Genomic DNA, 15,668 nt, shown 5'->3' with positions numbered 1-15,668 from the left:
GTGTGTGTGTGTGTGTGTGTGTGTGTGTGTGTGTGTGTGTGTGTAGTTTTGTACTTCCCCCAAGTGGCCAGACTGTCAACTAAATGTTGGGTGAACTTCAGGCTATGTTCTGTACACACTTGAACCTCCAAAATATGCTAAAACATTGTTGTAAATCTACAACTGTATATATTTTAAAATGTTAACTATATAAACATGTTTACAATAGGAACAAAGGTGGAAATACCTGCAGAGCATACAGAGGGAACAAAGTGAAAAATAAAAAGATGAGAGTGAGCGAGCAATAAATCTGAGTGCTAGCAAGCACTGGATCTCAGCCAAAAGTAAATAGCATTTTTACCAAAACCTGTGTCTCTGCTTTTAGTCTGGAGCCATCCCATAAATAACAAAATGAAATCATCTACCTCGCCTCTTACAGGAACTGGCTCAGTGACCAACTCTCTCTCTTAGCTCTGCCTGCGACAGAGTCCCTGCGGAGGGAGCTCTGTTGCTACTTTCCACCTTTGATTTATTGTTGAGAAGCTTAGCAACAGAGAAGTCCAGCTCTGGGGATATGGTCATATTTCCTCCCAACAGCCCCCACCCTACCCCTGCCTGTGGTGATGTATATGTGTGATATGATGAATGTGGATGAGCCAGACAGAGGTAAACCCAAAGGGTTGCCTCATTCTGGATTTTCTTTCAAGGAAAAACTCTTAATAGTATCCCTGAGGAAGGTGGGGTTGTTATTCTGATGTCTGAAACAGGAGAGAATACATAAAACCAGTGATACTGATTACATCATTCAGGGGTGACTATAACTCTTACATTTAATGTTAGACCAAAAATTTATTTTCCAGGACATTGATGAAATCTTATGTGTTATTTGAGTTTTGTGTTTGCAGGGCGTTCATGTGTGCTGGGTTTGTCTGAAATACGAAATCTGACCAATGAGAATGACAAATTAAATAAAACATGAGGATTGCTTATTTTGCTTTGTACGCAGTCATTCTGAGTAGTACTGTTACCAGTTTTCAAAATTCATTCAAAATTCAAAACGGGCACCCTTTGTAGTCTTGTAGAAATAAAAATTGTCCTGCGATTTTGTACATTTTTTAAGTCTACAAAAAGAAAAAGAAAAAAATGGTAATGACCAAGAATTTATCTTATAAAGAGGGAATACTGTAATAACTTGTCTGCTGTTAACTCTAATAAACTGGATGAAAATATGTAAAGATTTTCAGTTTGGAGAAAATATACAATTTTTTATGTAAATGTTTATGAGCATACAGTTCCATTTTCAACTTATCCAGTGATTAAAGGCAAAAGAAAAAACATTTTATATAAAGTTCTTGAAGAACTTGATTGAAATTGGCTATAATTGAAATCAGCAGGTCAGACTGTTTACAAAAATTATAGTTTGGAATTGGCCAAGATCGGAATCTTGATTATTGACCTGTTGTCAGCAAACCTAATTAGTTTTAAGATGTTTCCACCAGATGTATGGTGCCCATCCAGTGACATAGGATTAAGAACAATTATCTTGTGGCCATCCAATAGTACTTGGCCTCAAGATAAATTTGAGGATTGTGTACAGTGTGATACCTACTTCATAAACCTTTCTAAACCTTTGTAGAAATGTTGTAATTGTGAATTTATTGTCAACCATTGGTGTTTATGTAACTATTATACTACTATAATAATACCTTTCACATAGAAAAATAAATAATTTAATACTCTGTGATCAATATAATCCCAACTCTTCTGCTAGCTCTGCAGCACAGTTTCTTGTATGAATCTCTTTTTAAAGCCAAAAGCTTATTCTTGAACTGTTCAGTAGCCAGAATATAGAGCACTGGGTCCAGGCAGGTGCTTAAACTGCAAATTGCTTCACAGAACTCATAGGATACATAGAGAACATTGATGTTGGAGGGGCTTATTGGGCCATGGATCTGCATGAACACTAGGACGATGACCATGAAGTGGTAAGGTACATAAGAGAACACAAAGACGAGAACAGCTGCAGTGATGAGTTGCACTGGTTTCCTCCTCAGTTGCTGGGCTCCTCTGTAACTTCCTCCTTTAGGAGGACGCCTCAACACTCGAACCGTCCTAATATAACCGAACAGCATGATGCAAAAAGGGAGCAAAAAATATACCATTGTTCTGATAACGGTGATTATTTTGACAGGGAGAAGAGGGCCCGTAAAGTGGTCCAGACACACGGTGACATTTTCTGACCGCTGAATAGCAAAAGTTATGAAGAAGTCAGGAATGGCAATGAGGATGAGCCCGGCCCAAGCACAGGCTGAGCATGTCTTGGCTTTACCCGCATTCCACCAGCGTAGAGAGTTGATTGGGTGCACTGTTCTTACATAACGGTCAAAGCTGATCAGGGTGAGGAAGAGTATGCTGCCGTATATGCTGAAGTTAAAGGTGACATTTTTGATCTTGCAAAATGTCTGTATATATTGAGGGTTCTGTCTTTGGAATTTGTAGTAGAGGTTTAAGGGTAGAGTGAGGATCCAGGCAGAGTCACACAGAGCGAGGTTCAAAAGAAGCACATCACTGGAGTTTAAGGTTTTCCCCAAGCAGGTGTAGTATACCACAACTGTCAAGTTTCCCAGGATCCCAACAGAAAGGGTGAAGGTGATGATTGCCAGCAGTACAAAGCAATACCATTGACCATTTTCAAAACTCCTGCAGAAATCTTCAGACTCTTGCAGGAATCTGAGAACCACATCTGGGAAGAGAAGGAGTCTGTGTTAATATTGTCTTTGATGCCATTTGAGACCAAATGAAGATGTGTTCACTCAGCAAGTTAGAGTGTGAGCTGGCTTGACAACGAACAAAAACCACAGTCTGAAACGTTTAAGGTGAATTGTGGGGTGGTCACAAACACAAAAAGTCTTAATGTCCTGTAATAAATCAGGTTGAAAGTTGTTTCAGTTTAGCAGTATGAACAAAGGGAGACCTGGGCCTGAAGTCAGCCTATACATGCATGTTTTTAAACTGGGAGGGAACCAGAATACCTGGAGAAAAGCCATGCAAACACAAGGAGAACATGCAAACTTCACACTGAAAGACTCCAGGTCCAAGCTGGGGATTTAACCCAGGACCTTCTTGCTGTTGGGTAGTAACCACTAAGCCAACTTTCTGAGTTCAAACACATCTCATCAGATCTTACTCATAACCCAATTTTTAAGATTTGACTAAAATGACCACAGTGTTCACATCTTATCACTCCCATCTTATCAAAAGATGGTTTAATTTTAAAATTATCTCATGAAAGGTGATGGACAATATGCATCCCTTTAAGGAATGCCACAGCCTCTCATCAGATATTTTAATTACCTTCAGATGAATATCAGCATTTTTTAAAATTTAATAATGTTCTTTCAGTGATTTCATTCACTGACTGTAAATTTATAAAACATATCTGTATCCAGGACTCTCTATGGACTCAGCATCACCAATGTGTTCAGGAAATAAAACCTTGACAACAAACAGTTAAACCTGAGGGACCTAGGCTCCTTTGCCTCCCAACACAGTAGCTTTCTGTTTTCACTTAATTAGAGATAATGACACATTAATTTGTTCATTCAGCATGTCTTAACAATATAAATCTTTTTTGTTGAAGCACTGGGAAGGAGAAAAGCTTTAATACAATTTATAAATAAAAGTTGCAAATCACACTACATTTCCCACACTGTGGGTATTAATCAGACCGACGGGTGCTCTCTTAAGAAAATTTGCTGTCAAGGAGAGTTTAACATTGTTATACTGTAGCCAATTTAGGAAATTAAAAGAAGTTAATCAAATAAATCGAATTATCACTTTTTAGTTAAATAGTTTGTGTAGTAACAAAAACATAATTTTATAAATATTATAAAACTGAAGTTGTAGGATAAACCGAACAAGTTGAACTCACCTGGTTTAGTTGTGTCAGATGTGTTACTATTGAGGAGTGCTCTCATGATGAACACTGATCACATCTTAGATCGCCTTCACTCGTCCTCCATCAGCTGTCTGCTTTAGATAGAGCTGTTGGTGTACTTGTCTGCTTTACCTTGGAGACTACAACCCATGTGTGTGTGAGCGTGTCTGTGTGTGTCAGTGCACAATGAACAGGGGATTAAGTGGAACTTTTTAAACATTACAGATAATTGCTTCTCCCTTTGTGCCAATGCTACGTCTATTTTACTTGTTAATGTTTATGTTTCAGCTGTCTGCATGATCTGTAAGTGGACTGCTTCCATATATCTGATTTTTATAACTTAAGCACATCTCAGAGTCTCATTATGAAACAAAGAAGCAGATTGGTAACCATAAAGCTCACAGTTAAAATACCCTAATTGTCTTGTAAAAAAAAATGAAATTGTTAAGAGGTAGGTCTCACCATTTTTGTCACTACAGTTTGCTATTGCCACAAATAATTTGAAAACGTGTTTTAAAGAAACCCTTCTGTAATATCTGAAAATCCCCAATAGGTGGGGACAAAACTGCACCACCGATGAAGGTTCTACTTGATTAAAGGTTGAAAAATTATTTGCTGAATTATGGAGAAATTATTCTTCAAATCTTTTTTAAAAAAATCTAATATACATCACTGTTTTTTTTCTTCATATTTGTAGTGAGTCACAATAGAAAGGGTATATTAAGTGATTAAGTGTGCTTGTTTTTTTTTTGTTTTTTTTTTTGTTTTGTTTTTTGTATCCTTTGTGTGTGTCTTGTCCATTTGTCTTGTAGTTGTCCGCTGCTCAGCCGAGCCTCAGTGGACGGTACTCATGAATCATTTCTTATCAGGGTTCTCTACTGTAAGGGAGGTGCAGTGACTCAAACGCCTTTGTTGAATTGTCTTGAATCAGCTCTTGTTTAAATCCTGCCCATGCAGGCTGTGCATCTGTGTTCATTGGCACAATTTGCTGCTTTCAGAGTCAGATCTGACAATACACACTGCAGACCTACATCTAAGCTCAATGGTACTTTGGGCAATTAAGTTCACCCATGCAAGTCAACTCAGTTATGTAACTGTGACGAGCCCTAAAGCAGGGGCTCTTAACCTTTTTGACCTCGGGGCCCAATTTGTTGAACATAAAGTGNGTGTGTGTGTGTGTGTGTGTGTGTGTGTGTGTGTGTGTGTGTGTGTGTGTGTGTGTGTCTGTGTGTGTGAGAGATATAGCTGTGAGCTAACCTTGCCAACTCAGCTGTATTTCTTAACACCTGTGTTTACTACAGTAAAACAGATCATTAGAAATAGTCTATCAAGTAAATTGGAGTTTTAACACAATTGCTGCTCATTTTAATTAAGCACTGCATGATTTAATTCTTAACTTTTTTATTATGGCAGCTTCTGCAGTATGTTATCTGGTATGTTAGATTCTCGGTTGCTCATGTGGCATGCTTACACACTTCTAAGGTGACTAACCTCTATAAGGTTTGGAGAGGGTTGCATCCTGTCTCCGATGAAGCTCAACCATGATGCCTAAGCAGGAGGAAAACTTGTGTGTGGATTGTCATCCTCATTCTCTTCATTGAGGAGATCCAAATGAATGTCTTCCTCGTCCTTCTCTCTGCTGTCCCCTTGTTGAGAAGCTGGTCATAGACTGGGAGAAACACTGTTTTCCACCATGTCCCCCCAGTACAGACCTATAGAACCTGTGTTAATGCTGGTTGTATCACCAAGCTTCACCACAATATTCGAGAGATGGTTTGTGGCTGCCAACACCTGCAGGCTGGATAATGGATGGAACACGACATGTCTGTCACTCACTTTTCCCTGAGGATCCAGTGGTAGCTATTTAGTCTTAACAATTAGTGGCAGCAAAACAAATATACCAAAAAAAAGCACCTGGCGAAGGATTTTTTATAATCTTAAAAAGGTTTCTTAAAAATGTGAAGGGCCTAGCATGCTCTATCTGAAGCTGAACAGTCGTCACATGGTCACGTTTGTTTCTGCACACACCTTTCATAGGCCGTGAAACACACCGCACCAAGCTCCTGGAAAACCCCTGCCTCTGCAGTACACATCACCTCACAAGGTTTCTTCCCACTACAACCTCCACTCTGATATCTGCTCTTACTTTGGTCACTAATCTGTCACGGTTAAAGCATCATTCTGCAGACAGATTCACACCTGTATTATGTCCAGACTCCATCCATGATTTTTTGTCAATTTGTCTCTCTTTATAAATGTCGACTTCCAGGTACAACACTTCTGGAAGAGGAGTAGCTGAATCAAAATGCAGCATCCGGGCACTTTTCTGCGTTAAGAAACACATCCAAGAACCTCTGACCAATCACAAAAGAATTTTGTATTCACAGATTTGATAAGGGTTGGGTATATTCGTGTAAAATACATTTGATGTCACCTTATCTCAGTCTTATTTTTCTTTTTAAGTTCTGAAGAAAACTTCCACTGAGCCACTTTTTCTTGCGTTGTTCAGAAATGTTGTCCTAATCACCTCCACATAGACTGTCATTCTGTCTCAGATTTTTTACAACAAGATGACGCACAGCTGGCCTTTCCGTACAAAGAACATTTGACTAATCTTTCAGGAAGATGGCAGAACAGTCTTTAAAGGTGGAGTCCTGATTCACATTCTGATTCACTATAGTCTTCATAAACTCACATAACCACATGATCAGTTCTGAATAAGAAAGGCATGATTCAAAGCCGGCAGACACAGTTGAGGCTAAACATTCTCAGATTATGTGTCCAGTGTGAATTTTGCTTTTGTTGAGAGATGCTTAGACACAAAAACTGCTCACAATTTTTGTTTATTTTTGTGTGTGTGTGTTTTTGGAGACTTCTAAATTTGTATTCTTTGGTTTTTTACTAACGCAGTTCCTGTAAATTGATTTATTTTTATGAATTTCATTGAGCTTTTCTAAACTCTGATTGCACCCTAAATATGTCACATGGGCAGTGTGGGCGGTAGATCAGGGACATGCCAGCTGTTGTGCAATTATATTATGCATGTCTAATTGCATCTGCATGTGGAGTTTCCAAGATTTCTGAGGGATTTATCCCTCCATGACTAGAAAAAAGTAATCTCTTGATTGAAAGGAAACAAGTTTAACTGTTTGTTGTTGATACCATGTAGAGTAAAAAGAGACCAGAACAGCAAGTGGTGCACAGGGTGCTAACACAACCTTGAAAGGTTTGGAGCAGGGTGGAATTTTTGTTTAGCATTTAATAAGGGGGGGGGGGGGGTTGAAGTCTTAGATTTTATTTAAAATGTGAGCAGTGATCTTCATATTTATTATTTACAGTGTAGTGTGTAAAAGTTTTTAAACGCATTCATATTTTTGTTAAACATATTTGTTATACTTACCCTTCCAAAATCTGACTGTTTAAAAGTATACCATGGGCTACAAATTTCCATCAATCAATCAACCAACAACTGTATTAATGACACAAATAGGCCCATGTGAAAAAGGGTTTAAAAAATGCAAATAAATAACGCTACTAAGGTATTAATCACAAATACAAGTCACTGATTATAGAAAGGCTACACCGCCAGTGGTTCCACATTCTGGACTGAAACCTGACTGAGCTTAGTGCAATATCTTTTAGTATGAGGATAATCTTATTTGTAGAAACATGTAATCTCCACATAAACCTGAACATAAGGTTACATAATACAGCATGAAAAGTGGGGACACCAACATCAACTAGTCCATCTCAGCATCCTAAGCAGAATCCTCATTCCATCATTATATGCCACGTTGGGTTTCTGTAAACTGCTTTGCCTGTACAGTCTCCATAAATGAGCCGTATACAGAAGAGTGCAGTACGCTTTAAAAAAGAGCCACTTTTACTGAGAACACATCCTGAAGTTATATACAGGCCTGTTGGCTTGTGCATACATTAAACATTGTCTATAAATGTCCATGTCATCAGCCAGACTATAATGTCCCAGGTATTTAACAGCAGCACACACTTTAAGACCAACACCAGCCTTAGTGTATTGTCTACTGAACATTAACAATAAATGTTGGTAGTTGAGCAACAAAAATGGCCAAAAATCAGTTTAAAAATCAAAAGTCAGAAATTTAAAAAGAGAAAAGATTCCAGGATACAATAAAGGTGGTTATCCATCATTTTTGCTCAAAGGTGCCACCTGAGGACTGGCTGAACTTGCATCATGACATAGTTAAGATCCAACAGATTGACTGACCGATGCATACATCACAGATAGAATTTAAAAAATGTCTTAATTAGTTCAAGAAATACTTACTGGGATGTTGAAGAGGTGACACCGTTCAAAAGTGTTTTTTAATCCTAATTTCTTCTCCCAAAGGGCACATGTCTGACAGTAGAACATTACTGATTTTTTTCAACTGATTTATTCACTTTCAGCTTCAGCCTTAGTCAAACACACACATCTGAGCTGCCACTGATGCAGGTGTCCTTGTCCTTTAGGTCGATACCTGCGACTGAAGATGTTCCGCGAGGATCACGGCTCGTGGATGACCATGTTTTTCAGCACCATCCTTTTCCTATTCATCTTCTCGCACATCTACAACCTTTTCTTGCTGATGGCTGGAAGCATGGAGTAAGACATTTAATCTCTTCTTTTTTTTACCCCTACACTCCTCATACTCCCACCCAATCCTTCCCATTCGTTAGAACCTCTGTATGCTTCCTTTTGGCTGGTGTGATTGATTTTAACGTCTCGCCTGAACAGAGATTCAATACCAGCCTGATTAATCAGCTCGGACTTCAAATCACAAGCAGGCCACAGGAAAGGGGGAAGATGGTTAATCCTGAAAGATCACCTCCAGCACCCGCACTTATTTCCCAATGATCATGTCTTATTTCTTGACACCTTTTTGGCTAAAAAGCAAAATGTTGGTGCCATGTCTCTCAGTCTTGCTTGTATTTTTATTTATTATTTTTTCCTGCTGCTCCAGCTCACCTGCTGAGACTTCGGTGTGCACAGCAGAGCTTGACACCTACACATCAAACTGGTGACAGGAATCTGTTCATGCATTTGCAGTCTGTCCATTCAGAGGAAAGAAAACATGCCCTTGAAGCCAGCCATCTAGGCAGGAGGTCACAGTGACATGATTTACCATCTAGTTTTGTTCGGGTTGCAAAAAAAATAAAAAAATAAAAAGCTAGGACTGCACACTGTGGCAGGTGTTACTTCAGGTACAACCTGTCAAGAAAGAAGGCCCAAGCTCTAATGGGATCTGTAAATACCATGATGTGTTTAACATATTAACAAGAAGCTTCAACCATCCATAAGGTGTAGGCAGATGAAGGCTGTTGCCTTACAGGCAAGGTTTTGAAATTTTTTTATAGCCAAAAGGATGGTTTTGTGTAATCAGCTCATCTGTCACCCTGACCAGCATGATGACGCCAGCATCCATCTTGTTCTTTCTCCGCAGCTGGCCAGGAGAGGGGGGGCGATAGGCTGAGCAATGGGGCAGGTCTGCTGAGACGATGGATGTTGCTTGCTCAGAGAAAAGTTACATTTGCAGTTGCACTTAGTGCTGCTGTCACAAAGAGGATTTCTTTTTATCTTGATACTGCCTCCCATTTCAGCTCCAAAATGTCAAGGAAATGGCCCCTATTAGACAGTGAGTGCAATTTTTAACTGTCAAGATTGTTTTATTCAGTGACACGGATTAAAAACGTAACGGAAAAAGAGTGATTCGCTTAGATGTTTTGAGACACATGGCACATCTTTTACAGTATAGTCATCAGATCTACAAGTTATACATTCTTTGCATCAGTCTGCATCAGATGTGAATACAGTTCAAATGTTTACATCCACTAATGAGCATGGATGTCATAATTTGGTTTGCTTATAGATTACGTTAACCTTTTTTGTGCAAGTTTTAATTTATTTTGGATCTTCTCTAATCCATAAAATGTCAAAGTTATGCACATAGGCTTTAATATATGCATTTACAAATCTAAATCTTAAATAAGTGATGTTGATTTTGGATGTTTTTGTTTGTGATCTTAATTGACTTAAGCTGGTGGTTGTATTCCACCCCCCCTTTTTTTTGCTTGCTCAAAATAGATTTATTTAACAGCACTCATTAAATTGGCCATATCCTCCTCTTTCACTTTCAGTTAAAAGGTAGCATCATGCTGTGGTACTCAATGCACAAAGTGAATAGATTAATAAAAAGGCTCACCTAAAATCAACAGCTATGTAGTTAAAACTTTGGACACAATCAGATGTTCCAACAGGACTCCCACCCCCCTCCCTCAACCCCTGCCTTAAAAAATAATTTTTGAATAGATGGAGCAAACTGACTTATAAATTGACTTTTTAAAAACTGCTTAAACGTTGAGTTTGTGTCAGTAAACCAACCAATTTTAATGAACTCTATCAGTTATACAAACAGTTGTCATATTAGTGGTGGTATATGTACAGGTGAGTCAAAAATCTTAGGATGACCTTTTTATTTCAGAAACGAAAGGGAAAATGAAATATCTCAATACCGCAGGAAGTAATGGGTGAGGGGGCTTGTTCAGCACCAGGGACAGCACATTGAACATGTCAAATAACAGGCAATGTTCCCATTCGTTGATGCAACTTTCTGTTTTGATAACTTTGATCCACAAGAAACACTGCAAATCTGAGTGCGGCAATCGATTTCTCAGACCCGTCTGGTCTTCTTTGATATGCTAAATAAACACCTTTCCATTGAAAACATTTGACTTTGATCCAGTGTGGCAGTTTTTGAGATGGCGGCCATGTTTTTGACGTACCTGAAAGATACAGGTCCCCAAACGCATTACTTTCTGGGGTATTGAGGCATTTCATTTTTCTTTTCGTTTCTGAAATAAAAGTGTGTCCTGTGACTTTTGACTCACCCTGTATACCGTTAAGCCCATATAATTCTGACTCGTGGGAAAATACATAATAAATTCAAACTTCTTGTTTTTAACATTCATAGACATTCTACCCTGGAAAGAAATATAATTAAAACCATTACTTAAAAACCAAAAAGTAATATAGCATTCATGCTCATAATGAGTGCACTTACACTTCTGACAATAAGTATATTTGAAAAGAAGCGACCATAGTGACATATTAAATCGCCTCTAAGCTGTGAAACTCTAAAAATCCTTCTGTAACAACTTGTTTTGCATGTGTGTAGAGCAACATCATCAGTCTTGTAGAGGCTTCCTTTCAAAAACAGATGGCGCTGTTGTACAGTGAGCGAATCTACCCCAGCTAAAGCGCCAGCTCAGTCTCTGCACATCTTCACACCCACTCCTGCTGCCCTCCTTTCCAGCTTTTTTTTTCTTTTCTTTCTGCTCCAACAGAATGTCCACTAAGGACCTGGACCCTGCCAAAAACCATTAGTGCTCACATCTCTGTTCAAACCCGGCATGTCAAAGCTACGTCCTCACTCGCCATTTGGAAAACTGGCTCAGGGCTGCAACAGTGGGATGACTGCAGCAGAGTGAGCTAAAAGGTGCACAAGAGTGTTGGGTGGAGGGGGGTGGGGGGGGGGGGAGTGGTCCAGCTCTGATGATGCAGTGAAACTTAAGTCTTTTGTTCTGTGTCCAAAACCCCTATTTGCATCGCTCCTCTCCAGCCGCTGCCTCGCCCCGCAGCAAAGCTGTTGTAGTTTTGCCACAGCCCCAAAGAAAGAAAAAAAGTAAAATATCCCTTTGTTGCAGCAGCTGTCCTTCTGTGGGGCTGAATGCTGTTCCTCTTTTTCAGTTGTGCTGAAAGAACGAGCTGCTGTGGGGTATTTTTATTTTTTTGTTACCACCAAGGGTTGAAAGGCTTGGCATTTTGGCTCGGGGTTTGCCAGCTTTAACTTCAAGCCATGATGGTGCACTGCAGGGAGGTGTGTGTGTGNGTGGGAGGGGGGAGCTCTTCACAGACACTTGCACAAACACTACATATTGTTTACGACTCACACCTCTTTCAAGTTTGCCGGGTGTGTGTGTATAGAAGACACAATGGTGGTGGAGACTGCCCCCCCACCCCCACCCCCTGCTGTCTTCCTGCTGTCTCTCTGACATGATGCTGGATGCTGCACGCACCCGGCGCTCATTAATATGCTTTAATTTTCTCTGACCTTTCATTTGGTCTCGGGCTTGATTTAATTAAACCCAGCAAAACATCCACGAGGAAAGAAGATAAACTGTGTCGCCATCAGGGCAGCAAACAGTCACCGATAAGAGATTGTACATCTTTCTGGATGACAAGTATTTATTCCCGTTTAGTGATGTAAAAAAAAAAGAAAAAAGTATTCGTCAGGGCTATTACCAGTCGTCACAAAGAGATTTCCAGCCAGTGTAATCACACGGCGCTTTGTCAGCCAATATTTAGACAGCCACTTCCAGGTCAACAGCTCTACCTGTTACCTGGTTTATGTCATTAGCAGAGGCAGGGGAAAGGGGCCAACCATTATGGGGCTGCCTGGGAACTGTAATCCACCACTTGTTACCAAACCATAACATCTGGGCTATTTGCATTTTAATGTAACTGTCAGATTACAAGGGTGGGGTGGGGGGGGTGTGTGTTTGTGTGAAACCACAGGAGTGTGACCGCCCAGAGAGTTTGATGGCTTCATGAACGTTCTGTCGTGCCGCAAAGTCCCATTTCGTCATCTTACAGGTCCATCACCAGCCAAAATCAGCCCCTAATTAGATGGTGTTATTTAATTAAAGTGGCCCGATGCATGGTGCACACATTAATCAAGGCTAATTTGGAGGAAAAGGGGGGTATGTAAAGTAGGTGGAGGGAGCTGGGAAGTTTATGGGAATCTACTGAAGGGTTAGATTGGGACAGGGCTGCTTAAGCTTTTAATATCACATCTATACTTTTATCTATAACGAAAATGACAGATAAGTGTCAGGATGGGAGGAGGGATGTTAGATGAGTATTAGATGAGGGAGGCTTGCAGAAGGTGCGCTTTAAAATGGAGCAGCAAGTGTTGGATGTGGTGTTTGACTATGACAGGATTAGACCCCACTGTATGAGTGTGTTTGCCTTTGTTTGGATGATCCTTTGTGCAGCATGTGTGCTAGTCCCCCTTGTCTGTCTGTTTGCTTGTCTAGCTCTAAGCTGGGGTAATACCACGAACAAAAGGCTAAGTAAATACCCTGTTGTGGTATGCACACGCCTCCTGTTGCATGCATTTTTTACATGAGGGATGTGTTTCCAGCTATAGTTTCTATGAGCAGTCCTTTTTTGATTAAATATGTGAATAAAAAGCTGTAAGGAAAGAAAAAAGTACAAGTTTTAACTGTTTATTCAATGTACAAACTGTCAGAAAGGCTAATATATTTTTATCATCTTCTGCCAATAGGCAGGTGATAACATAATTGCTTGTTTGTGTGTGTGTTCTAGCACCTTGCAATGCCCATTTTTTCCAAAATTGTCCTTGTGGACACCCACTGCTCCTTATGGGGCCCAAAGCCCGGGCCCTATAAGTCCAGATGCCATTTTTTAGGTGAGGTATTGTTAGTGACAAGCAGGAGTCTCCAAAGTGTCTTGAAAGGTTTACGGTGGTTCTCAATCTCCTTAAGAATTGTACAGGCTTATAATCTTGTCTCTTCAATTTTGCACGTTAAAAAAATTTGCAACAAATTTTCTCCCAAAAGGATTCAGAATTGTTGTGAGTAACTCAAAGCCATCTGTGTATGATGTGGGTGTAGGTGGTAAACAAAAGATGGGCATGCTATCGAGCTGCAAACCCAGCACAACCAATTTGCTTATGAAATGCATGGATGTATATGAACATTTACTGAGCTACTCTTTACCCTCACTCGGATCCTTGATGGGTCGTGAGAGTTTGCCAATCCAGTCTACATGTGTTTTGTGGACTTGGAGAAGGCATTTGACCATGTTTCTCGATGTACACTGTAGGTAGGGAGAGCTCCGATAGTATGGGATTGTGGGGCTGTTATAACGGGCCATTCAGTCCCTATACAAGCTGTGCAAAAGATTGGTTCGCATTGCCGGCAGTAAGTTGGACCCCTTCCAGATCGGAGTTCTACTCTTCCAGGGCTGCCTGTTGTCACATATTCTGTTGGCATCATTGTGCTGTGATCTTCAGCTCTAACTGGAATGGTTGAGAGCTATGTGTGAAGTGGCTGGAATGAGGATCAGCAATTTGGACATTCATCGTTTAAATCAAAACAATTTTCATGGATCAGCACCTCCTAATCTGAGGCCATCCATGGTCCTCAGTCAGAAAAGGGTGGATGGCTGTCTCTGGGTTGGGAGTGAGGTTCTGCCTCAAATGAAGGAGTTCAAGTATCTTGGGGTTTGTTTACAAGTGAGGGACAAACAAAAAGTGAGATTGACAGATGGGTCGGTGCAGCTTTTGCAGTATTGGAGACTCTGTACTGGTTCGTTGTGGTGAAGAGTAAGCTGAGCTGTTAGATGAAGCTCTCTGGTTACCTGTTGGTCTGTAGGCATTTTTGCACAGCATGGATGGCCCAGCCTAACCTGGATGAGGTTCAAACCCGGGTTCTGCGTTTTAGCCATAGGGCTAAAACGCAGATCTGCATTAGCCCTAATCACCCAGGTCTACCCCAATTTCTGGAACCTTAAGAGCTGTGGTTCCAATCGGGCTGGCCCGATTTGATGTCAGCTACAGCTGCTCATTGACTGATTCACTGACATCACACAGATGAGAATTGTTTGCAGCAACTGTAACAACTTTTTCACAAGTTTAATTACAGTACAACAGTAGAAAGCTACTTTTTTAAGTGAAGAGAAAATAGGGAAAGAGAGAAAAAAGGAGAGAGAGAGAAGTAATTAGAAAGATTGAAATAGAGATTAGAAGTGTATTAAATACAGCGGGTAAAATAAGTATTGAACACGTCACCATTTTTCTCAGTAAATACTGTATATTACCAGAGGTGCTCATGACATGAAATTTGTATGTTGGTAACAACCCAAGCAATCCATTCATACAAAGAAATCAAATCATAAATGTACAGAAATGAAGTTATTTGTAATAATGTGGAATGGCACAGGGAAAAAGTATTGAACACGCTTACTGAAATTTATCTAATACTTTGTACAAAAGCCTTTAATGTCTATGACAGCTTCAAGATGCCTCCTGTATGGAGAAACCAGTCGCATGCATTGCTCAGGTGTGATTTTGGCCCATTCTTCCACACAAACAGTCTTCAAATCTTGAAGGTTCCCTGGGTCTCATATGGACTCTGATCTTTGGTTATTTCCATAGATTTTATATTGGATTCAAGTCAAGTGGTTGGCTGGGCCATTCCAGCAGCTTTATTTTCTTTCTCTGAAACCAACTGAGAGTTTTCTTGACTTTGTGTTTGGGCTCATTGTCTTGCTGAAATGTCCAGCCACGTTTCATCTTCATCATCCTGGTAGATGGAAGCAGATTTTTATCAAGAATGTCTCTGTACATTTTTTCATCCATCCTTCCTTCAATTATTTTATCAGTGTGTGAATGTGAGTGTGAATGGGTGAATGTCTGTTAGTGTAAAGCGCTTTGGGGTCCGGAGGGTCTTGAAAAGTGCTCTATAAGTTCAGTACCATTTACCATTTGAAGTTTGCCAGTACTATATGCTGAAAAACAGCCCCACATTATGATGTTCCCACCTCCAAACTTCACTGTTGGTATAGTGTTTTTGGGCTGATGTGCAGTGCCATTTGACCTCCAAACATGATGTGTATTGTAGGGATATGCTGTTTGTCGATGTTATGGAG

General features: G+C 40.1%; 1 protein-coding gene across 1 annotated transcript in view; it reads left to right on the top strand.

The window, feature by feature from the left end:
- The window catches only part of tmem117 (transmembrane protein 117), a 92,948-nt gene that overhangs the window by 25,103 nt on the left and 52,177 nt on the right, over window positions 1-15,668 (top strand). Inside the window, exon 3 of the mRNA XM_014020821.1 lies at window positions 8,408-8,540. Within this exon, the coding sequence (XP_013876275.1) occupies window positions 8,408-8,540 (133 nt within the window). The remainder of the gene's footprint in view (window positions 1-8,407; window positions 8,541-15,668) is intronic.

This window comes from Austrofundulus limnaeus, unplaced genomic scaffold (assembly GCF_001266775.1).
Source record: "Austrofundulus limnaeus strain Quisiro unplaced genomic scaffold, Austrofundulus_limnaeus-1.0 Scaffold267, whole genome shotgun sequence".
Lineage (NCBI taxonomy): Eukaryota > Metazoa > Chordata > Actinopteri > Cyprinodontiformes > Rivulidae > Austrofundulus > Austrofundulus limnaeus.
This window is presented reverse-complemented; position numbering and strand designations above follow the sequence as displayed.